The 25832-nt window shown below is 42.3% G+C and overlaps 1 protein-coding gene across 1 annotated transcript in view; it reads right to left on the reverse strand.

Annotated features, from left to right (window-relative positions):
- LOC145403600 (uncharacterized) overlaps positions 1-24269 on the reverse strand; it is a 37260-nt gene extending 12991 nt beyond the window's left edge. The window contains exons 1-8 of the mRNA XM_080275276.1: positions 24216-24269; positions 22407-22599; positions 19261-19398; positions 17967-18098; positions 16989-17234; positions 7212-7372; positions 2738-2905; positions 2170-2284 (exon numbers count right to left, since the gene is read on the reverse strand). Coding sequence (XP_080131402.1) covers positions 2170-2284; positions 2738-2905; positions 7212-7372; positions 16989-17234; positions 17967-18098; positions 19261-19398; positions 22407-22599; positions 24216-24269 — 1207 coding nt within the window. The remainder of the gene's footprint in view (positions 1-2169; positions 2285-2737; positions 2906-7211; positions 7373-16988; positions 17235-17966; positions 18099-19260; positions 19399-22406; positions 22600-24215) is intronic.
- Positions 24270-25832: the final 1563 nt, after the last annotated feature.

The raw sequence follows: 25832 nt of genomic DNA on the forward strand, positions 1-25832 counted from the left end.
TAGAGGTAAAAAGAGATGGGATGGAGAGGTAAAAAAAATAACAATGGAGGAAAAATGAGGGAGGGTTCAGAAGTAAGCAAGGGATGGGTGAGAAGTCATTGGGATGAAAGAGAAGGAATGGTGTGAGTGGTGATGGAGAGAAAAGAGTGAAAAGTGACTGGGGTGGGTGGGTGAAGGAAGGGGTTTAAGTGACTAAGGAAAGGGAGAGTGAAAGTGGTAGGAAGGGTGGGAGGAGAGGGAGGAATGAAAGAGAGGAGAGATAGGGGCTGGAAAGGGAAGACGCAAGGGAGAGGTTAGAATGGTGGTGATTAAGAGGCTGGAGAAGGGCTAAAGAAATGGGGGGAGGGAGATGGGAATGGGTAAGGGTGATGGGAGGAAGCGGTGACAAATATGAAGAGCGTGGGGAGAGGCGGGGGCGTGAAAGATAATGAAGGAGACGACTGAGGAGGGTAAAGAGAGGGGAAGGGAGGAGTAGGTGTGGTTAAAGAGAAGGGAAGGAGGGGTGACAAAAATTAGATAAAAGAGAGGTGACAGAAGGAAGAGGTGAGACTGGTGAAGGAGAGAGAGACGGCAGGGGTGAGATGGGTTAGGAGGAACGTGAAATGAGAAGGATAAGAGGAGAGAAAGAACAGAGTTGTTAAAAGAAATAGACAGGTGAGAGAGGGTGAAGAGAGAGAGCAAGAAGGGGTGGGAGTGATGGAGTAGTGGGAGGGGTAAGGGGAGGGAAGGGGTAAGAAGAGTGGGAAGGGGGGAAAAAAGGAAGGTTGACAATGGGAAAGGAGTGGGGAAGAGGAATAAGAGCGTGCAAGAAGAAGGGAGGAAGAAGTTAAAGACGTTAAGACGGGGAGAAAGAAGAGGAGTGGAAGTGAAGGGAGGTAGGAGAGAAAGAAATGATCGAAGAAAGGTAAAGGAAAGCTTAAAGAATAGAGAACAAAAGAGGAGACAGGGATGAAGGGGAAAGGAGGGGTGAAAGAAAAGGAAGAAAGAGAGTGTGGGCGAGGTTAGAAAGGTGTGAAGAGAAGGAGGGAGAGTAGGAAGTTTATTGAATGTATTTACTTCCTGGTAAAAGAATCTCTTCTCTGTCTCACATAGTACAAGAATAATTAGCCTCTGAAAACCTCGTGGTCGTGCCGTGTTGTGTCGGGCCGCTTATTTATCAGCTGAACGTATACTAAAAATCGCTTCGCTACCTTGTCTCTCTTTACTCGCTGCGCTCGTTCGGTCTTAATCAGGAAATATGAACAGGAAACTTTCAAGTAGGAGTAGTATCAACAGAGTGACTTGTTATTTAGGTCATACATGCGCTCACTCATCATTCATGCCTATATTCTCGGCTCCACTTCACAGCTCAAACAGTCCCCACAAATATGTACATTGGGATACCTGTAGGATAAGGACTTTCATTGACTATCATGTTACACAAGGAAAAAAAGTGCAAGTGTTGTCACATGTCGTTCAACCACATACTTCTCATGATAAAAGAAAAGTTTGCTAAGTTTTTCAGGAATATAACAATCTGATGGTAGGAAGAAAAAGGAGGACATCATCATACGGAAGAGAGTACAGAACATTTATTCTCATTTATAGGCTACAACCTTACCAAACAGATACATTGATAACGGCGATGATGCTATAAACAGTACAGAGAAAGTTCAGAAGATCTGTTAGGAAAGTACTCCAAAACTACTGCTACTACTACTACTACTACTACTACTGCTACTGCTACTACCATTAATACCACCATTACTTATTACAACAACAACAACAACAACGATAATAATAACCAATCGGATTGAGCCGGTGAAGGTTTATATTCAAGGGGTGGTTGGGGTTTATTGCTCACGTAATGCCACTCAGGAATGAGTGAGGCTGGTCACTCTCATCTTAAATGTCAGGACCAACTTGCCTAGCCCCGGGCTCCTACGCTCCTCATGGGGCAACGTAGGATTGGATGATGGATGAATGGATGGATAATAATAATAATAATAATAATAATAATAATAATAATAATTATAACAGTAGCCTAATAATAACGATGATAATGATGATGATACTGCCCTATCTGTTTCTGTTACAATGTTTGCTAGTTCTCTTCCTCCTCCTCCTCCTCCTCCTACAACTACTACTACTACCAATAATAATAAAAACAACAACAGCAACAATACATACCCTGGTTGAAGTCCTGAATACGCCTGGTCTCGTACTCGTAGCGATACTCTTGGCCTAATATGATATAGGGAACATGGTCTGTCACCACGATTTTTGCATTCCAGTCGTACATCTCCTGCAGAAATCGTAGTTAAAATTATGTCAGATCATTAGCGCATCATCAATATACTTACACGATACCCACAATTGCTCAGTGGTATTTTTTTTACAGTAGAGATATGTACATACTGAGTTACTGATATAGGTTTAATATCTCATTTTGGGGTCAAGGATTGGTTACTGTCGGAATTTCTAAAGTATTTGTTACCGGTTACCATTAGTGTGACCTCCGCCAGCTGACACTGTTTTAGGTGCTTAGGATTTCGGTGGCACACTGCGGCTCAATATTTCACTGAATTCACCACAACTGATCGTGTTCTTTAAGTTGGTGGAAAATTGGGGCGTAAAGCATCAATTTTGTCCTCCCAATTAAAGGAATTTGTAATGACGGTGGGGAACTACAGGTCAAAATTTCAGTTAGCCCCTTCCATCTGATCATCCTAGACCTCTGTGAAGCCCCTCCTCTTACCTGGTTTGTAAAGACGGAGGAGAACTGAACCCGCTGCGTCTCGTTATCGCCGGCCGGGAAGTACAAGTCGAATCCGGTGATGGCCTCGGTGTTGTAGGAGAAGTAGCGCGGTACTGTGGGGGGCTGGTACGTACTCTCACGGTCCACACAGTACACGTCTGCGGGAGGCTACAAGAAGGGAGGAGTGGTAAGGGGTGAGATATAGGGGAGGGAAAGGTTCAGGGATGGGAGGTGGGTCTGTGAGAGGGAGAAGCTGGTGAGATAGACGGAAAGGGTGGTGATGGGAGAATCGATGGGGCTAGGTAATGAGGTGTGTGTGTGTATGTGTGCAAACAATTTGGTGAGATAAGGATAAATTAAATGGTGAGACTGGGGACTGAGCGGATGGCTGTGTGCAGGGAAACTGGTAAGTTGAGATGAGGATTCAGGGGGATAGGTGATGTTGTGATGAGATAATTTTAGAAAGAGCGATGAGAGGAAGGGTTGCAGAGGAAAGGACATAAGGAGGAATGACGAGGAGGATGTGTGAGGAGGGGAGGGTTGGTGAGATAAGGGGCTAAAGTGAGGGGATAAGGAGAGACGTGTGATGAGGTGGGAATGAGAGGAAGAGAGGAATGGTTGGCTAGGTCGTGGTTTGAGGGATAGGGGAAATAACTGATGAGGTGGAGGGTTTTAGGGAAAGATGGTGAGGTGATGATACGATGGGAGGAGGGGACGAGATGGAGGTGTGAAGGAGAGGGCAGTGTGTTAGAGGTGTGAAGAGTGAAGGGTGATGAGCTGGAAGTGTGAGGGGATTGGATGGTACGGTGGAGGTGTAATGGGGTCGGGTGGTGAGATGAGTGCATGGGGGAAAGGGATAATGTGGGAGAGGTTTGAGGTGGAAGGGTAGTGAGACGGGTGTACAAAGAGGAGAGATGAAGTGGATGGAGGGGTGTGTCGGGTGCAGGTGTGATGGCATAGGGTGTTGAGCTAGAGGTGTGAGGCGGGAGAGAGTCGTTAAGGTTTTAGTGAGGCTGTGGTATGGTAGACAGAAAAGATGAGGAAAGTATACCATAGCTGTGTGACGTGGATATGCGAGGTGGGGTGGTGAGGCAGGTTTGTGATGAGGTAATGGCTGTTGATTTTAATCTGATGAAGTAGACAGGAGAAAGAAATGGATATCAGAGGAAACGTGGGATATGATAAAAAAGAGAGGTGAGGCTAAATTGAGGAGTGAGATGCAATGCGTTGATGAACGAGAGATTGAATTAGCAAGAGCTGCGTACTGGAGTTTGAATTCAGAAGTAAGAAGGTCAGCTAGGAGAGATAAAAGAAGATGTGTGGATGAAAAGGTTGCAGAGACTGAAATCTTAATAAACAAAAATGATGGACAGAGTCAAAGAATAGCATATGAATCGATTAGAGAACTGAGTGGTAATGCAGGTAAAGGCAAGGAAATACCAGTTAGAGACAGGGAAGGAAATTTATTGACCAAAGATGGAGATATTAAAAATAGATGGAAAGAGCATTTTGAGACAGTTCTTAATAGACCAATACCACCAGAAGAGGATATACCATCTGCTCAGGAAGATTTAAATATAGAAACAGGAGAGTTGAGGCTTGCAGAAGTGGAGAAAGCAGTAAAACAGTTAAAGAATAATAAGGCACCAGGGGAGGATGGTTTATTTCCGGAAATGTTTAAAGTGGAGGGGAATAGATTAATAATGATCTTGACCAAGCTATTCAATAAGATATGGGTGACGGGGTTACTACCATCAGTTTGGAAGAATGGTGTAATTGTTAAAGTTCCGAAGAAGGGAGACCTGAGTGAATGTGGTAATTGGAGGGGAATCTCTTGGTCACCGATAGCTTTGAAAGTTTTCAGTAGAGTGTTGTTAAATAGGTTGGAGCCGGTGGTTGAGGGTATTCTGAGGGATGAACAGGCTGGTTTTAGAAAGGGACGTGGTTGCAATGATCAGATCTTTATAGTTAGGCATTTGATGCAGCAAGTTAATGAAATGAGAGTACCGTTAAGTCTTTGTTTTGTTGATTTTGAAAAGGCTTTTGATAGTGTTTCGAGAGAGACTATGGGGAAGATCATGAGACATTATGGAATACCAGAGGAGTTTGTGAGGGTCATTATGAACATGCATGAGGACACATTTTGTAAAGTGATGGATGATGGTTGTCTGAGTGATTCGTTTGAAGTCAAGTCCGGAGTAATTCAAAGTGGTGTTCTATCGCCTTTACTATTTATATTGGTCATTGATTACATTATGAAACGCGTTGGAACAGAAACCGGTGCAGGTATACTTTGGGGAGAGAACAGGAAACTTTTGGATTTAGATTATGCAGATGATATAGTTTTGATTTGTGATGGGCCAGAAGAGTTGCAGAGAGTGTTGGACTGTTTGGTGAGTGAAGGTCGCAAGGTGGGTTTGGTTATTAATTGTGGAAAAACTGAAATAATCAATATGAATATGGAAAATGCGTAGGAATGTGTAATTGGAGGTATGGTTGTAAAGCAAGTTAATAGTTTTAAATATTTAGGTACTTATTTAGCCAAGGATGGTTCTTTGAACTTTGAATTCGAGGAAAGGTTAAAGAAGGCTAATCAGGCAATGGGAATGCTTAAAAATATTTGGAATAATAACAATTTTTCTGTGCATACAAAAATCAAACTTTATAAGGTAATGGTTAGGAGTATCTTAATTTATGGACACGAGTCTTGGTACAGCACAGTGACTATGGAAAATAAATTCTTGGTGTTTGAAAAAAAAGCACTTAGAAGAATATTAGGAGTTAAGTGGTGGGAAAGGATACCTAATAGTAGAATTAGAGAAATAACGGGAGTGCAGCCGGTCGATGAATATGTTAAGTTCTCACGATGGAAGTGGCTAGGACATGTGTATAGGAGACAGGGAATAGTACGAGGTACACCAGGGTGGGTGGCACTTGGTAGGAGAGTTAGAGGAAGGCCAAAAGAGACGTGGGTGAGGACAATGAGACGGGAAGCTGGAGATGAGTGTTGGGGAGATCTTGAGGAGTTAGCACAAGATAGGATGTGGTGGTGTGAGTTCATCGAGGCCCTATGCATCCCCGAGGGTGCCACAGGAAATGATTGATTGATTGATTGATTGAAGTAGACACTGGAGGTGGGAGGATTGAAGGAGCGTCTTTCGAGATCCAGGGTGACGCAGGAAGAAGAAGAAGAGTTGGAAATGATATTTGCTTTATGCTTGTTATTGCCAGACTACTTTATTCAGGAGTTTCGAACCCAAAGTAGCGAAACGGTTAGTAAAATATTTTTTCCACTTCTCCAGTTTGAAAATCTCTCCATTATATCTCCTCTGGAGGTAGCAAAAACGACATTTTCGTACCAAAACGTTAACGAGTTGGAAGTGAAGGGGAGAGTTAGTGGATGCGGGTTTATGGATTATAGAGCGGATGCTGGGAAGGGGAAAGCGTGATGAATGAAGAATGGTGAAGAAAACTGATATGGAAAAGGTGTAGGTACAAAAGTATAAGGTGGAAGGATGGATATGCGATGTGAGGAAGTTAAGAAAACCGCATTACCATCCGGCTCAGCTAGGGAACTTTGTTTAGAATCTAGCCTGCCTCATCTACCTTCTACCAAGTCAGTAAGCTTCATCAACAGTCTGCCTCACATCTGCATTATCTCTAGTGTTGCCTTACCCTCAGCTTGTTCAATTGCCAACCCGCCTCTTCGCCCAAATCTGCTTGTCTCCTAATATCCCTCATCACGTCTAGCCTGCCTCATCCCAACTTGCCTCAAATTTAGCCTGCCTCAATCTCAAACTGAATCATCCAAGCCTTGCTAGCTTCCTGAATTCACCTTCTACTTTCCGCACCTGCCTGACCACTATTTTAGATTCCCCTTTTCTTTTCCCCTCCTTCCTCTCCTGCCTTATCATCCTACCTTCCTCTCCTGTCTTGCTTCTTTCCCCGTCATTTGCTTATACTCCGTGCACTTTAACTTGACCTTAAATTCCCATCTCCCTATCTTTCTAGATAAGTTGTAACAAGAAATTAACACCATAATAAAATATTAATTCCAAGAAAGTGCCATGAAAACGATGTAATGGTTCTGTCTTATTCTGGCACTAAGCCACGGATTATTTGTTGTAAAAAACGCAAATATCAGCCAGGATATAAATATATTTTTTCCGAATCTGTGTGTAGATTTAACAGCCTGTTGTTTAAGGCCCAGGAGTCATTCAAGCCACACACCATCACATGCCTTCCCTGCCCATCTGAACCCTTTCCAAGCTTCCATTTCTGCCTTTCCCTAGTAGAGGCCTCTCTTGCCATTCCCATCTGCCTAACCCTTTGCCTAGTTTCCCCTTGTTTGACTGCATGCTTGTCTGCCTGTATTTCCCTACTACCTGATCTATTTGTAGGTTCCCTTCCTGTCTACTCCAACTGCCTGAACTCAGTTTTAGCTCCCACTTATCGGCTCGCTTGCCTGACTAACCTGCAGCTTGTCAACGTCTGGTCTGATGTCCCTGTAGAACTCGTAGAAGTCGTATCGCTGGATGACCTGGCGCTCGAAGAAGTGTCCAAACTTGTCTGTGGCGTACACCTCAATGGAGATGGGTACCTGCTGCCCGTTGCTGGCTACTGTCCAGTTCGAGTCTGCACCGTTGAGTGGGGAGGAGGGGATAGAGTTAACCATTTCTCCTGCTATTGGCGCATTAACCCCTTCAGCACAATTACGTGTTTTCATTTCAGTCAAGGGAACCATCAGGTGATATAATTCAGCATCAGGAGGGATCTCTAGTAGTGAAGAGGTTAGTAAAGCTATACCTTACTCACTCAGTTCAAGCATCTCCTTATAATAAATAAAAATACTTGGAGAGAGCAGGAATAAAACACAGAATACTAGCTGACTCTTGCCACTCTAAGGTCCTGAAAGTGAAGTCTCGTATGATCCTTGCCGTGTGCAACCGTTTAAAGAAATATATCTAATTCTTTCAGTTCAGATACCTCCCTAAGGTAAATATAAACAACTGGAGAATGCAAGGCTAGGAAAATACATTATCGGATGGAAAAAATATAATATACCTCTCTTAGGTTACCTCGAGTCGATTTTGTTCAGCTGGTGGGAAGCCTAGTAGTCAAAGGGTTGAAATAAATCTGCCTGAACTACGTATTGCCTTGGCACAAATTCCTTCAGCGAACTGAAATGATCTGGATTTACCCTAAATATAATGCCGATCTGCGTCCCCGGGGCGAGAGAAATGATGATGATTATAATAATAATAATAATAATATTATTATTATTATTATTAATAATAATGATATAGGACATGAATCAAATCAAATAACACGTAATTGTATACACAGCCTGGCACGTGTATATATTTATCTACGTACAGGCAGTAGCTAGAATGTTCATCTATATACTTAATCGAAGACATCCATATTCTTAAACATGCATACAAACACATACTAATTATAAACCTACACCAGCTCAAATACAGTAGCTTTACGCCAGTGATCAATGATGTCACGATGAATGCTGGTGAGTTCCATTTTTGTTTTTAGGCAGATATTTTTGAACACACGGTCTATTTCATAAACTGTTTAAAGCTTATTTGTTTTCACCCTGACCTGATAAAAACAGCAGGCATACACGTAGTTTTAAAGAGACTGGAGAATAGCTATTGCGTTTCGTTTGATCGTGCCTATGTATACAGCTGAAGGTGATGCACTGGAGAGAGGCAGTTACAAAGGATTCAGACCCATAGACCAGAAAATGAAGGTTTTGGAAAGAGTCACTGATAGCATGGCAGGAGAGAAAATAAGCATAAGGGAAATAAATTTAGCTTTATGCCAAGAAAAGACAAGTGTAATGTAGCATTCATTGTCCGACAGTCGCAAGAACAATTACTTCAGAAAAACAAAGTGAAGTGCCGTGGGTGGCAGTAAAATGGGCCATGAACAAACTATTTATCGATGAATGGAGAGTCAGGCTAATGCTGAAATTGACTAAAAGGCAAATATGTCTGTGAGAATGAAAGGAAGACTAAACGAGGAATTCCCAGTCAATGTTTGTGAGCATTAAATTTAATGCAGTGCTGAGTCTGTTGCTATTAAGCTTATCTCTTGAATCAATGTTGAGAGAATTTTGATGCGTACTTCCGAGGGAACTGTTATATGCTGATAATTTCGCTTTGGTTAATGAAAGCATAGATCAAGCCATTGAGAAGTTTTACAGGTGAAGGATGGGATGGAAGTAAAGAGTCTGGAAGTAAATACTGACAAAACAAATGTTACGGTCAGCAGGTGTAAGGGTGGTAATGTCGTGGAACAATGTGTGTGACCCTGTGCTATGTAAAAAGGGGAGATGGGAGGATTTCACTGTGTGTACAGTTGTAATAGATGGACTCCACAAAGATGTAATGAAGTGAAAGGTAGACTGCAGGAGGCCAGAAATTGTCATAGTTCGATATGTAAGGGTCTCACGACTGTAGACGATAGAATGGAAAGTGTCGATTGAGGAGTTAATCGCTTGGAATGTGTAATTTTTATTTTACTTTATTTATTTATTTATTTATTTTACCAGGGGGTCATGCTGCATGCAGGGGAAGGAGCAGGGGTTGCTAGAATGAGAGGTGAATGGCATAAGTTTAGGGAACTGTTGCCGCTTTTAACCATGAGAGTGCTCCTCCCTCCGTGAGAGGTGCAATTCTCTACTGGCCTGTCAGAGAAAACGATTATATGCAGACGGGAACTTATGGAAAGGTGAGTGTCGAGATGGACAAGTATGATTTCACTGAGTGACAGTAGTGGGGAATACGTGCTGCGAGAGAGATTTCGCGTAAGACATGTGAGATAGGTGATGCAAAACTGTAGGTTGAGATAGTTCGGGCATGTTGAGAGAATGGAGAAGATCGAGATGAAGTCGGCTGAGATCCTCGTGCAAACCTCTGAGCTAGAGGGATGAGCAGGTAAATGGCTCAAGATCGTAAGACATGGAGTCCTGGCATCAACTGATAGGACCTATATACAGCATGTTAACATGGCCGGTGGTGTTTTAACGTAAAAGTTTCGTACAGTTATGAAATGCATAGGCGCGACAATATAAAGCCATTTCTTGATGAGGTCCACTTGTGCATTCATTATGAATAAATCCAGGAAAAGTGCATATGCTGTTACAAAGACAGGGATAATTTACAATGCATTATTTTCTTTACTAGTTACCTCTGCCAACGAAGTGGAAGGAGATTATGTAGGCTATTCACCTATGTTTGTCTGTTTGTCCACACGATTTCTCCAAAAGTTCTCAATGAATTTCAATGAAAATTTGGGGAAGGGTGGGCCATGGGTCAAGAATGACGATTAAACTTGGGGGCGGATCCGAATCCGGATCCTATGTATCCCGCACAATATCTCCAAAAGTTCTCAATGAATTTCAATGAATTTTTGCTGAGGGATGGGCCATGGATCAAGAAAAAAGTGATTAAATTTTGTGGCGCATCTGGATCCGGATCCGGTTCCTATGTATCCTACACAGTATCTCCAAAAATTCTCAATGAACTTGAAAAAAAAAAAGTGGAAGAGTGGACTATGGGTCAAAGAAAAATTGATTAAATTTGGAGACGAACCTGGATCCAATGTATTCTACACAATATCTCAACGGATCCGGATCCGGATCCTTTTAATGGCAATGACATTGTCGGAGGTGTGCGGTCTCTGAGTGCTTTCTAGTTTTAATAGTTCAACGATAATGCGAAGCCACTGGAGGAAAGGCCCCTGGACCAGTATCAAGATCCAGGTTTGTGGTGGTTTGCTGGATGAACCAGCAAATGGTCTGTTCAGAAATAAAGTCTTGGTAATATCCACTTCTGGTAGTGTGATCCACAGCTACGGAAGGTCAGATGATGATATCGCTTGTCTCACTGGTCTGACCTTTGATATTATGGTTTCACAAATTCTGAGTATTTGGCGTTGTCAATATTTGTGTGGAAGGACGAAATTCGGCCTCTTTAAAGCGTTGGTGTTCCTGTCTTACTTTTGGGCTGTGAGACAAGGATAATAAACAATGACTTGGGGCAGCGAATTGACTTATTGGTACTATATGCCCTCGCAGGATCACGGGATATCATGGTTGCGACCAGGTGCGTAACGAGCTATTACTCCGTGTGACTGAGGCTTACTTGGGGCCTATTACGCACATAACACGTGAACGCGAACTCCAGCTATATGGGCACATGACGCGGTTCCCTGAGGTTAATTATGATCACAGGGTGATATCTAAATTAGTTAACCCTGGATATGGATAATGAAAACCAAGGGAAAGGCCGCAAAACTCATGGCTGGTGCAAGTAGTTTGTTCCTGTCGGGAGATAGTTCTTAATGAGGAAAGAGTTGCTGCCTAGATGCTTGTGAGGAGGTCTGCGTCGTGAGTGGAGTCAGAGAGTGAGTGAGGCTATGATCCCCGTGGCGTTCACGCCAAGTCAGTGATTTATTATACTAACACACTAAATCATGTGGATCAGTAAAATCATACAACTCTGATATACTGGGACTGATTTGATGGAGTCAGTAGGAATTTAAATTAAAATAAGACGAACTGTTAACTTCGAGGTCCTAGTGGCCAGGCCAAAGCAAATTAGTCTGTAAGGTTAGATCAGATCTGTTAGTTTTAGTTAGGCTTATTGGGCTCAGTTAGTTCAGGTTAGTTGCATTGGATTAAGTTAGCCAAGTTTTGCTTATTTCAGATTTGTTGGTTAACTTACGTATATTCTTTTATGTTGATATTTGTGAACTGTTACATTTTCCCTCTTGTTTAATCGGCCATGTCGAAAATTAAATGTTCTTCCACAGAATAAGCTATAGTTTAAAAAGGTAGAAACATTCCTACAAGAAAATGTAAAAACTGTTATTTCAGTAACTTCAGTTTTCATTAGCTAAGGAGAAAGTAAAGAGTAATTATGTAAATAAATAATAAATATCGACTGCAGACAAAGAAGCAAAATTCCTTTCAAACGATGGAAGTGGTGCCAGGCGGAACAAATCCCGCCCGACAAGTGTTAATTTATTGCAGTTAAGTACTAAATTGGTACTGCCATTTAGTGTCAGTAAACAATTAAAGTCTAAGGTAATGGAGCAAATGTTTTCAAGTTATACCCTCTGAAAATCCGTGATCTTCCGTTTGATCTTTCAGGGTCACTCAAGGTCAAAGGTCATGGTGCCAAATGAAAGCCCATATGAAACTTCCTATATCTTGGTAATAGTAAACATATCTTCAACGAATTTCGAGACATAGCCCCTTGAATATCGGTGACCTTGAGTTTGACCTTTCAGTCACTTACAGTCAAAGGTCATGGTACCACTTAAAAACCCATGTGGGACTTCCTATATGTTGACGAGAGTAAGTATTTCTCTATCTTCAACCACTTTCGAGTTACTGTCCCCTGAATATCCGTGACTTTGAGTTTGACCTTTCAAGGTCACTCATGGTCAAAGGTCTTGGTGCCAAATGAAAACCCATATTACGAATTCCTCCATGTCCACAACAGTAACTATATCTTAAACCGGTTTCAAGTTACAGTCCTCTGAAAATCCGTGGCCTTATTTTCCAAGGCCACTCGATTACCTCCAAAATTTAATCACTTTCTTTTGGGACCAGTGCCCACGTACCCTGAAAGTTTCATATAATTTCATTCAGCCCTTTTTCCGTAATGTAGTTAATAAAGAAATAAAGAAAAAACAATGAATCAAACAGAAACAAAGAAACTCGACCAAAAGCAATACCCCGCCCGACTCGGTCGGGGCAAGGTAGTCAAGACAGTGAGGGACAATCGACTCGACCCGATTGTACTGAGATGATGTAATCTGGGTTTCTGGTCCCGTCATGTCAGTTCTTCAGGTCTAGTCAGATCCTTAACATCCATTCTTGCTCAGTCAGAGTAATTCCACTTCATTTAAGTCAGTGTAGATACAGTCACGTCAGTACAGGTTGTCATGTCCCTTCCAGTTAAGTCTGCTTAGATCCATTCAGCCACTTCAGTTTCAGCTAGTTCATTTCACATCCCTTCAACGCCATATTCCCTTACATATGCAGCAAAGTCGTACTTAAAAATAGCCTTCAACTCACTCCAGTGGTCATGTCAGTCAGTATTAAGCAGAGTAACTATGTGCAGTGTTAAGCAGAGTAGCTGGTTTCTAATAACTGCAAACATTTTCTTAGATAGTGCAAACATGCAAGATTATTAAGAAAATTCACGTTTATCATTGCAAGTCACCTCGTCGCCCACCTGAGACAACCTCGCTCTCCATAGCTTGAGAACCCTTTATTTAGGACAGGTGAGTTGAGAACGATTCAGGCCAGCCATACAAGGCAAATATATAGAGGCATAAAAGACAGAAAATAGAAAAGGGAGGACTGGGTAAAAAGGGGTGGGATATTGGTACAAGGAGGACAGAGACAAGAGGAATATAGCCTACCTAGTGATCACGGACCCTGTAAATCAATCAACAAGGATTATATCAAAGTATTCTCATCTAAATTCAAGGATAGGGAGTCAAAAAATGAATGGGATGGGAGGAGATCTGCGGGTAGGACTGAGCGTAAAGACAGGGCAACGTAGGCTGATCGGTACAGATTTCTGCTAAAATCGAAAAGGATTGGAAGCAGAAATGGGTGGGATGTATCGAAGGGAGTGGACACGACGGCCTGGGACTTTTGGGCGGTGGAGCATGACTGGATCAGTATACCCTAGGAAAATGGCCATTGTAGTTGGTCGTTAAGGTGTAAGCCAAATATTTCTCAGCTTATCTGGAAGCAAAATACAGGTGAAGTGACCAGGCACGAGTGGGCAGCACTGCATGACACTGGTGAAGTGTGTTAGGGGAGAGTTACAGTTAGTAATCCCCTGGAAAACTAGTATACACTGCCAATTTCAGTTTGGATAAACATTGTCCGTTCTTCATTTTGAATGACGAGCTGTGACAGATTAGTTGTAGACTCATTATTATTTGCTGGTCACGAAGAAGTACTAAGGAATGGATGTAGAGTCGTAGTACTGCCTTAGTTTCATTAAGCCACAGCTGCGAAAGGACAAAATCTTAGCCAGGTTAACTCCTTGACCGCTGAGAATTCTGTGGAGTAGGCACTGGTCCTGAGGATGACATAATGTGTTGTTATAGTGTACCAGGAGAAAATGATAATGGGAAGCGACTAAAGGATATGTGTCAGGAGAGGAGGTTGTACATTCTTTACTCGTATTTCAAACACAAAGATGCACATAAATATACATGATATAGAGGGAACGGGGATGGTGTTGAAAGAATCCTGATTGATCACATGCTCGTAGAGAGGTCGATGATGGGAATGGTTGCTGATACGAGGGCCGTGAGAGGACGATGTGGAGGTCTGTCAGATCATATGATTGTGGTATGCAAGATCAAGCTGAGAGGAGTAAGGTGGATCATGAGAGAAAGGAGCCGTCAGGGAGAAAGACTGAAAGTTGAGAAGCTGATGATCAAAGAAATGGCAGATGATTACAGGACCCAAGTAGAGGAAGAGTTAGAATCAGTGAATTGGAATGAAATGGATCTGGACAGCTTGTGGAATGCATATAGGGATTGCTTAGTTAGGAATGCTAAAGCGCTGTGTGGTGTGGCAAGAGTAACAACAAAGACGAGAGGTACGGCATGGTGGGATGAGGAGATTAAGAAGGCGGTGGAGGAAAAGAGGAAGAAGTGGCTAACTGGTTACAGGACAGGGGTTCAATTGAAATAAGAACTGAATATGTTGAGAGCAAGAAGCACGTAAAGAGACTAGTGAAGAGGAAAAAGAAGGAGGTAAATGATGACCTAGGAAGAAAAATGAATGCGAACTACTCTGAAAATAGGAAGTTATTCTGGAAAAAGGTCCGGAAATGTAGAAGTGAAAGCGGAAAGAAATGTGATGGTGTGAAGGATGAAGGTGGTAGATTATTAACCCATGGGGATGAAGTAAGGACCAGATGGAAAGAATATTTTGAAAGCCTGATGAATGGGAATAGAGAGAGCAGAGAACATGACTGGTTATGGGGGTGTGCAGAGCAGGAATGCAGTGCCAGGAGACGTGACACTCGAACAAGTGAAAAGTGCTGTAAAGCGGCTGAAAAATGGGAAAGCAGCTGCGGTTGATGAGGTGTATGCAAATATGCTTAAGTGTAGTGGAGAGAGTGGAATAAAGTGCTTGTTGGAGATATTTAAGAAGGCATGGATGAGTGAAACTGTGCCTGCAGAGTGGAAAAAGGCTGTGATTATACCCCTGTACAAAAATAAAGATGAGCAAAGTGAGTGTAAGAACTATCGTGGCATAAGTTTATTGAGTGTGATAGGGAAGGCATATGGAAGAATTATTATGGAGAAAGTAAGAGAGATATCAGAAGTCCTAGTGAGTGATGAACAGGGTGGCTTTAGGAGTGGCAGAGGATGTGTGGATCAAATATTTGCAGTGAGGCAGATAGCAGAGAAGGCTTGTGAGAAGGACCATAAGGTGTTTATGGCATTCATGGATCTGGAAAAAGCATATGACAAAGTGGACAGAGAAGCACTGTGGAAAGTTTTGCGCATGTACGGTGTAGATAGTAAGCTGCCAGGTGCCGTCAAGAGTTTTTATGATGGTAGTGAAGCATGTGTAAGGGTTAATGGGAATCTAAGTGAATGGTTCACGATCGGTGTGGGCGTGCAACAAGGTTGTGTTATCTCCCCAAGGTTGTTCAATATGTATATGGATGGAGTGATGAGAGAAGTAAAAACACGAATATTGGAGAGAGGGATGGCGTTGATAATGAATGGTGATGGATGGAATATCTCAAATTTGTTGTATGCTGATGATGCAGTACTGCTTGCAAGCACCAGACAAGAACTTGGTAGGCTAGTGTAGAGTTTTGCTGATGTCTGTGAGCGTCGTGCTTTGAGAGTAAATGTAGAGAAGTAAAGTGATGGTTACTGAGAGAGAAGGTGACTCCCAGTGCAATGTTGAAGTGAATGGAGAGAGACTGGAATTGGTGAGACAGTTCAAATACCTGGGTACAGTGATAGAAAAGAGAGGAAAATGTGCAAAAGAAGTTGAAAGTAGAGTGACACAAGGAAGAAAAGTAGCTGGTGCAATGAAGGCCTTGATAAAAAACAGAGGCTTGAGTGTTGCAGCTGCGAGAGGCTTACATGAAGGAGTGTTAATGCCAACTTTGACATATGGATGTGAGACTATGGTGTGGCATGAAAATGAAAAGTCAAGAGTAAGAGCAGTGGAGATGGGACTGCTGAGGAATGTATGTGGAGTACAGATGGTGGATAGGATACGATATAATGTGATTCGTGAAAGGTGTGGAGTGAGGAAGTCGGTGGACACCAGAATCGAAGACAGTGCACTGAGATGGTATGGTCATGTGGAGAGAATGGATAACAATAGAATGGTGAAAAAGGTATATCTGAGTGAATTTGAAGGAGGGAGGAGGCGAGGTACGCCAAGGAGAAGGTGGAGAGATATGGTGTATAAGTGCGTGAGGAAGAGAGGTTTGGAAGTCGGTGAGGCTAGAGAACTGACAAGAGATCGAGCTGGCTGGATGAATGTTGTGAGAAGTGCATGATCAGGGATTTGGCACCCCTTTCTAACGTGGCAGCGTCCGGATTGACTCAATCGGATACGTTTTTGTGAAGCTACAGAACGTGGTGAATGTTTTTGGTGTATCCGATAGAGCCAGGATTCCGGGGGCTTGAATAATGAGCGAATGGAAGCGTGGCCCATTGGATTGGGCAAATTTGGGCTGTCTGGACATTGCTACTCCTCACCCTGCCCTAGGGTAGGAAAGGAGGTCCGGATGATGATGATGATGATGATGGTTAATGTTTGTCCAAATATATTTCTTTGTGCCCAATACCAATTGCAAAGAAAATATTACTTTTTTTTTCTTTTTATTGCCTGAGTTGAGTAGGTTTACAAATTTTTTTGCTCTTAGCCTGAGAAAAATACCCGAGTATACCATCCAGAGCGGAGAGGTTAAGGTAAACTAACTACATCATTCCTGGTTCCGTATTCTCGTCGGTTAAGGAAGCTCCATAACAACTCTTCATTAGATATTAATTTTTATATGGTTAGTTATTATAAATTTGTAGGTTATTTCCTCTGAGTTTGGTGGTATCTGAATGATTTAAATGACGCGAGATTGAATAGTAAGGAGTACTAATAAATTAAATCGCTTAGGAAGAAGTATTAGGGAGAATTAGGGCCCTGATGGCAACTGACCTGACCAGTGGTATACTAGGTGCATGGTGGCGTCCTCCTCGTCGTTGGTGACACAAGCCTCCCACCTCTCACACCGCAGACCCCGACATTCCTGCATACCCTTGTACTCGTAGTCAAACTGGGGGCCCCATTGCAGGATGCCGCCCGCCCCGTAGTACCCACTGTCACCGTTGGCATCACCGAAGCCGAACAGTTCCCTCAGCTCCTCACTCAGGCGCTCCAAGTTGCTGGCGTAGCAGGCTTTCCCTGGGGGAGTTGTGAAAGAAGAAAATGGGAGACCGAACATTTTTGAGACAGATATGGAGATGGATAGGTAGATAAAAAGATGGGAGAGAGAGAGAGAGAGAGAGAGAGAGAGAGAGAGAGAGAGAGAGAGAGATTAACAGATAGGTGAATATAATTACACTGTACAAAGAATTAAATTATTTCTAGTACATCCTGCAAAAGGTCGAACTTTTATTTTCTTTTTCTATATATTTTTACCTAAGTTTTACCAGACTAAGGCTAAGCTGTTAAATTTCCTGGCTGCCAGAGCTACATTGGTTGTTGCAAATTTCTCTTTATTACTTCTATCACCTTACCCACGCATCATTATTTGCTCTGCATAGGTGTACACTATAACTGTAATCATCTCTATCCACAACATGTATTTTTTCCAATTACAACAGAAGTAATTTTGATGGGCAAGTAGTGAAAATCTGATAAATAGTTTAGGTTAATGAGCTGCCCTTTGGTTAAAAGTCTTCTGTTTAATATTCATCAAAATAATCATACTTTGAATACTTAAGGATCTGTTAATACAGCAGCCATTAATCACTAGAACATAACTAGCTAGACAATTTATGTATATTATGAACTCCCACTCAGACTCTTTGTATGTGTATAATTATCTATCTGCCTATGTGCATGTCTACCCATATTTCCCCTTAGTTCCCCCAGCTACCTACTGAACTCCATCATGCAACACTTTCAACTAACATGGATCACAGTTGCCCTCGTCCGTCTCCTCGCAGGCAGTGTCGGTGTATATGAAGAGCGCCTCGTCCTCTGGCACACTGTAGTGAATAATCTCCTCCCACGCATACGGCCGCGACGCCAACACACCCTCCCCTGCATGTGAGGCGAGGCGGCAAAAGGGTTAATGAGGGACAAACAAATAATTAAACTCTGGGCAGAATAATAAATGGATGGGGAGAGGAAAAAACAGGAAGAGAGTAGGCGAATACGAATAGCCTAGATATTAAGTATAAACACAATCATTACACCCGCAGACGGTTCCGAGGGAATGTATTGCTTTCATTCCTGTGTATGTGGTGTGTGTGTGTGTGTGTGTGTGTGTGTGTGTGTGTGTGTGTGTGTGTGTGTGTGTGTGTGTGTGTGTGTGTGTGTGTGTGTGTGTGTGTGTGTGTGTGTGTGTGTGTGTGTGTGTGTGTGTGTGTGTGTGTGTGTGTGTGTGTGTGTGTGTGTGTGTGTGTATCCGATTGTAACAAAACTTGATGGATGGGTTCTTGGTCAGACAACGAAAAATTGACAATGTTTTGAGGTCAATACGTGAAGCGTCAGTGTCACAGGGCAAGGTCGATGACCGAGAACTTAATTGTTATAGTATCTTATGCACAAGTAAGATTGGTAAAATCTAATGTACAACTTAGATCATGCTATCTCTAGACATTAATCAGAAAACAAAGCTTCTAGGTGCATAATTAATTCCTTAATAGTACATTCATTACCTATGCCAGCAAAGTTGGTGGAGGTTATGTATTCACCTATGTCTGTCTGTTTATCCACACGATATCTCCAAAATTTCTCAATGAATTTCAATGAAATTTTGGGAAAGGGTGGGCCATGGGCCAAGAAAGAACTGACTAAATTTGGGGGCAGATCCGGATCCGGATCCGGCATTGGCGGAGGTTTGCGCTCCCCAAGTGTATTCTAGTTGTAAACAGTAAAATCATTGTTACTAATCCTTTTCATGCTGAACTTCTGCACCCCTACATAAGTTGCAGAAACTCTCATAAATTTTAGCTACAGTTATCTAAAGGTAAGTTTAGGCAACAATCTTTTAGACAGTAAGAGGTATGTGTGCTCGCACGGTGTATGTGACAGTATTAGTCATAATAGAGAATCTTAAATATTCTACTCAGTAAAATAGTTTCCAATCAGACCAAACTCAGATCGTCTCTAGAGATAACCTCATTTGTAGGAAGAGGGTAATAATAGCTACAACCCCCCCCCTCTCTCTCTCTCTGTCTCTCTCTCTCATACCACATACCCAGCTCATATCGCAGGACGCCCATGTTGAAGACCCCATCGTAGCTCTCCGCACCATACAGCACCTTCATCTTCTTCTCCTCCTCATAGGCGATCTCCACCTTGGTTGTGAAGGAATCAGGCACAATCGGTAGCGGCTCTAGGGTGGGATGGAATGAGCAGCTGAGTGTGTACCTCGATGACTATGTGACGGGGCATGATAGGCTGGTGTATGGTAAAGCTCATAGTCCCCGCCACACAGTTCTCCCGTCGCCATCATTCTTAGCCAGATAGTTGGTGCTCTATTTGAAAAGTTCGGATGTTTTGGGAAGGGAATGACTCCATTATGTAGGGCTTTGCAACACATACTTTTTATCTAAATTTCCAATGTTAGCCTACTTAGTTGTCCTGCAATAGTTTTACATATTTTTTTCACAGTTGTATTTTATTTTTTCTCCCTGCTGTGTTCTCGATGTCTTAATGGGTTTCGATGCATTTATTTCTTAGTGAAAATTGTTTTACAGCACACTACAATATTCTTTTTCATGTTAATTATGCAAGCTGTGTCGATATTAAAGAGACGTAAGTAGCATATAAGTCAATGATAAATTGTAATATGGAAACGGTAAATGATAGTTTTAGTAGCCATACCCACCTCTTCTTCTCTATTTCTAAAAAATTATTTCATGAATCTTTTCCATATGGACATAATTTTTCCGATCGACATCGTTTTCCCTCGACATACTTCCCCCATTAATCATTTTTTCTCCATGGATTTTCTCGTATTTTCTCCTTATTGGGAAACACCTAATCCATACATGGATCTATTCCTTGATGAACCTAGTTCTCCACCACCCACCCTCCTTCACACCCACCCACTCACCATGCCCTGTAGCCAAGTCGGTTGAGAGGTGGCTTGCATTCCCAATGGACCGGGTTCGAATCTCGGCTGGGCAGGTAAAAGTTTAAAGATACGAATTTCGTTAAAGCAGACTTTACAGATCAACCGTAAGATTCCCCGACATGTAAAAACATCCCCTCTGATGCCCATACACCAATCTTGCATGAGAAAACCCTCGCATGTATTCCGTATGGACGGTGGGAGTTAACGCCGAAGTGTTGACATCTGGTGGTGAAGTATGTAGGAGGACTACTGGCCATCAGAGAACGGGCTGTTGAGGCTATGCCCAAATTTGGACAGAAAAAAAGCAAACCACCCTCCCACCTACACAGTGGCGTAGCAAATTCAATAGCGTTTAATTAATGAACGTAACGATTTCATATGGTCTTCCTGTAAGTTAAATATTTTTCTTCCTCTCGACGTATCAATCATTCTTTCCACTGAAATACATTTAATGTATTTACCTCAGTAGTGTACAATATTCTTATATGCTGAAGTTGCTAATATTTCAGGGTAATGAATTCCACCCATTATCTGATTATTGCATGACTAAAACCATTTTTCATTAATCCCTTTGCTGTGATGACCATAAACAATATGAATTCGTTCCTTTTACCATTAAATGATTTAATACAGCGCAGGAAAAGCAACTCTTTTTAGCAGACTGAATTTGAAGATTGTTTGGATTTACAGCATTAAGGCCCATGTTGTCGTTAGCACTGGAGACATTCTTGCGGTCCTCATTAGCAAGTTGTCTTGATATTACACCTTGGTATTTTCCATCATGCTCTTTTCTCTTAGGTATCGATACTGACTCCATAAATAAGTACGAGAGCAGAATAACGAGCCTAAGGGATAAAGAATCTTGGAAGGAGAAGCTTCAAGAAAGACTTCTAAGCTGACGAGAATACACTTGCAAGACTCATGCACGAACTGCCTGTGGCAGTTCACTGCACTTGACGGAGCTGCTCGGCCACACGAACGGGGTGTACTCAATAACAACAGCCACGTCCTGTCTATACCCCGTAAGAACTCCTATCTATGCCTTCCACAAACTACTGTCTGTACCCTTTACCATCTATTTATACCTCTAACCAACTCGTATCCATACCTCTTTCCAACTTTTTTCAATCCCAACTCATGTCATAACCTCCAGCTTCTCTTATCTATTATTCCTACCAAATCCCACAAATTCCCTTTCGACCATTCTATCAACAAATTTCTTCCAGTCCCAGCAATTCTTACTAACCCTTCCTACAGGTTATTACTTTCAATGTCCCTCCTATTAACCCCATACCAGCTCCTGCGAGACTCTCATACAATCTCCCACTAACCCCTCCTACTAACTCTACCACCACCTGTCAACTCCTCCGACTAACCTTCTAACCACAACCCTAATACCATCCACTGCGAACCCTACCTGTCATAATCCTCTCCTATATATATCTATTCTCTCCTGCTGCGAGCTCTCTCCAACCCTTCCTACCAATCTTTATAACCACCACCTCTTTCTACCGGGGCATTCCTGTCACTATTCCTCCCACATTCTCCTATCCACCCTCTTTCCAGCTCCTATTAAATCTTCCTACCAACCCTCTAACCAATAACCCTTCTACTAACTCTTATCTAACCTTCTTACTACCACCCCTACCATTATATGCTACCAACCGTGTCTACCACCATCCCTCCCATAGTTCGTACCTCTTACCATTCCTTCCGACCATTACCCTTTCTACCAACACCTTTTCTACCAGTTCTTTCCTAATTCCACTCCTCCTACCAACCCTTCTTACAGACCCTTCCTACCACTGCCTACATAACCTCCCAACTCAATCAGCTCTTCCTACCATTACTCCTCCCATCAGCTGTTCCCACCAATCCTTCCAGCAAGTTCATGAAACTCTTACTACCATGGTTTTTCCTACCGTCTTTCCGACCATCTTTCCTATCAACCCTTCTTAGCAACCTCTTCAACTAATTCTCCTTATCCACAGTTATCAGCTCCTACCAACCCTCCTTATCATTCCTTCCTACCAGTCTTTATACCCAGTCCTTCGTATCAACACTCTTCCCATCAACATCTACCAGTCCCCCCTACAACTCTTGTTTACTTTTCCTGCCAACTCAGATCCAACACTACTAGCAACTCCAACCGACTCTTTTTTTTTTTTTTTTTTTTTTTTTTTTTCTTTTTTTTTTGCCAACACTTCCTACCACCGTTCTCCTGCCAACTCATACCAACCCCTCGTACCAACATGTATACCTACTTGTGTTCGACGGTGGGGTACTGGGTGGTGTGCAGGGAGGATCATCACGCTGGTACCTCGACTTCAACTCCCTAAATACTCTCTCACGCTCCTCCGGGCTCAGTCTCTGGTTGTACCCCTCACCCACGCCCTCACCATCACCCAGCACGCCCACACACGCCAGCAGCACCGCCCACACCACCAGGGACGCCCGCTGGGGGTGAGAGAATTGTCAAACTGTTAGGTCAGGTTAAGTTAGGTCAGGCGAGGCTATATTTGATCAAATTAGGTTAGGTTAAGACCATCAGCGTATCTTGTGCTGAGATCAAAGTTTCATATTTTTCATCATCTGAATCCATTTCTGTTCAAAAAAGTGCAATCCCACACAATATAATACCTTTCTGAAATAAAGGAACCAGAGTAAAGTTAATATAATTATTACCAACAGCTTCATTATTTTCCGCTATTATCTTAGGTGGAGGAAATAACTGAAAAATGAGGAGGCAGTCTACATGTAACCACGTAAATGAAGCTGAGGCAAGAAAAGTGAATGTAACTTCCCTGCCACCTTACGTTACATTTACATTTCCGTTGTACGTATCCATTCATTCATTCATTCATTTCCTTCAGCACATTTACAGGCAGGTAGAACCTGTAACCTATGCTAAGCAGTCATGAGGTACGTATTTACCATGATCTAATCGAATCTCTCCACGAAGAAGCAAATTATATCTAACACTTTCATCATCATCATCATCATCATCATCATCATCATCTAATCCAGTGTTGCCCCATAAGGAGTGTAGCAGCCCGCGGTTAGGTAAGTTGGTCCTGACACTTAAGATGAGAGTGACTAGCCTCACTCATCCCCGAATGGCATTACCTGAGCAATAAACCCCAACCATCCCTTGGATATTAACCTGCACAGGCTTGGTCCGATTGAAGCGCCTTCATTGCCCACTAAACCACCAGGTGCTATAATTTGGTTATATGGTTCCTACCCCGAGTAGGAAATGGTTTCCTGGTGTACAGGAAACCATTTGGCTTGTCACTCAGTGTAGAGTCACCTATAGGCAGAAAGAAGAGGAAAGAATGAAGGAAAGAAAGACTGAATAGGAAGGAAGGAAAGAAGGAAGGAAAAGGGGAAAGGGCAGAACCCGAGTGGATGGTAAGTGTCCCCACCAACCACCAAACACATTCATTCCAGCCAAAATTTCCCGTGTCAGTTAGCCTGGCAGCAAGCACAATTTGACAGAAAAGTAACACATAAATTAATTTCCTGTGTCAGAGACATACCTGATAGCATTTTTGGGTTGCTCAGAACCTGCCCGTTTTTACTCCTGGAACTGGGGGTCCTTTCGCAATACTGCAGCCTAACAGAGGACACTGGAACCTAAGTATAATCTATCCCATTTCACTTCTGTTAAGTACGTAGTCTGTCTGATAACATAAATATGCCTAATTTTCGCACCTTTACATATGCACTGCTATGGGCTAGCTTGGAAACTGAATACCGACACCGTTACTTTAGTCTGTTAATCTAACCTTCCTGGACTCAGAAGGAACGTAATTACATGTAACTATAAGGTAAATCATAAATAATTCCATGTAACTTGAAGAAAAATAATGATTTCTCATTAGAATACTACAGTCTAGCCAGATCGACTACCCAATTACCTTAATCTGTTATGCTAGGCCTTATGGTAACCCATGTCTAATTTAACCTTACCATGTTTAGGTTCGAATCTCAGAACTGAAGACTGATTGGTGTTTTCTCGCTCACAACAACAGAGCACCACCACCACGTAGCCTTGGCGGAGGGTAACTGACGCGACAGGCACGCACAGCCACCTGCTCACGCCCCCCAGTGAGATAGGGCAGCATTATGGGCCAGACCGCAGCCCTGATAGTGCCCTGATAGTGAGAGTGGCCTCGGTGGATGCTACCTGTGATCTACAGTAATGATGCTGGTGAGAAGAGTATGAGAGTATGATAGCTGTACATTAAGGAAATCAGCGGCCGTACCGATTAAGCTGAGATTGCAGGGAAATTCACAATATTGATGGAACCATCTATAAAACCTTCGATAGCATTAGAAACTGTTCGCCTGCATGCCACATTCCAGATATTATTCAGCAACGTGGGCGAGAATTTAAATGCACCTTACACTCACCATTGATTTGACAAATGCAGCCACAGCAAATCTGAAACTTGAATTCCGTTTTGCGATCCTAGTTCTCTCCGACAAGGAGAGTATATGTTTTCACCCCTGTTTGTTCTCTCTGACAAAGAGAGTATTTTTCACGCCTGTTTTACTCTCCAGCAATAAGAGTATGTTTTCACCCCTGTCTGTTTGCATATGTTTGTTAGTTGATTGTCTGTTAGCAGGATTGCTCAAACTCTTAAAGAGAGATTTGGGCCAAATTTGTTAGGTAGATAACCCATGTCCCGGTGAACAATCGATTTACTTTTGGGGCCGATCCGGATCCTATTACAGATTTCGGATCCGGAAAACACTTTTGCGAAACCCTAATCAGTGATAAGAAAAACTAACCCATTATGAAGAGTAATTTGGAAATTACGTTACCCTTGTCGGAGGAGTACGCTCCATTGAGTGCCCCTCTAGTTTGTTTGCTACTTAATTTGTGTGTTAGCAGGATTACTTAAAAACTAAAGAGAAATTTCTATCAAATTTGGTGATTAGATAGCCCATGTCCCAGGAAACAATCGAGTAAATTTTGGGACCGATTAGGATCGTATTATAGATTCTGGATTCGGAAAACACTTTTTGCGAAACTCCAATCAGTGATGAGAAAGTTCAACCCATTGTGAAGAGTGGTTTGAAAATTACGTTCCTCTTGCCGGAGAGATGCGCTCTACTGAGTGCCCTTCTAGTTTTAATAATGTAATCCTAAGTATTTTCATAAAGTCTGGTGAATACCTCGCAAAAACATCAGACCAAGGCTCAATTAGTCCAATTAGGATCTTGAATGTGTCACCGGTAAAAATATTTGAATACAGTACTTCTGGGAAGATAACAGACTCCCTGTGTACGCTTACCCTTTTCAGTGTTAACTACTAATTGCTGGAATCAATGTAGTATTAAAAGTTTTATTACAAAGAAGTCTGTCAATCGATCCGTGAACAGAGTTCTTTTTGGACAGTCGTGACGAAAGCGCTTGTAAACCTCTTTATCACACAACCCTTCTTAAAAAGTAATACTGGCTGCAGAGTGGATGTGGTTGTAGTTCTTTCACAGGTCTGCATGCTAGGCAACAACAGTGGTAAATGGCAAGGTAAAAACACTTCCACCGTTTACTAAATGTAACTCTTAAAGTATTACGTAATAGGGCTGGGCATGAGGCCATCTGTAAAAGAAATACAGTAATAGTGCAGTAAATCGTTTGTACTGAATATAACTAACAACAAGAGTAGCAATAAAATTTT

The sequence above is a fragment of the Coenobita brevimanus genome, chromosome 61, assembly GCF_032717465.1.
Source record: "Coenobita brevimanus isolate Jiangsu-jjx chromosome 61, ASM3271746v2, whole genome shotgun sequence".
NCBI classification, from domain to species: Eukaryota; Metazoa; Arthropoda; class Malacostraca; order Decapoda; family Coenobitidae; genus Coenobita; species Coenobita brevimanus.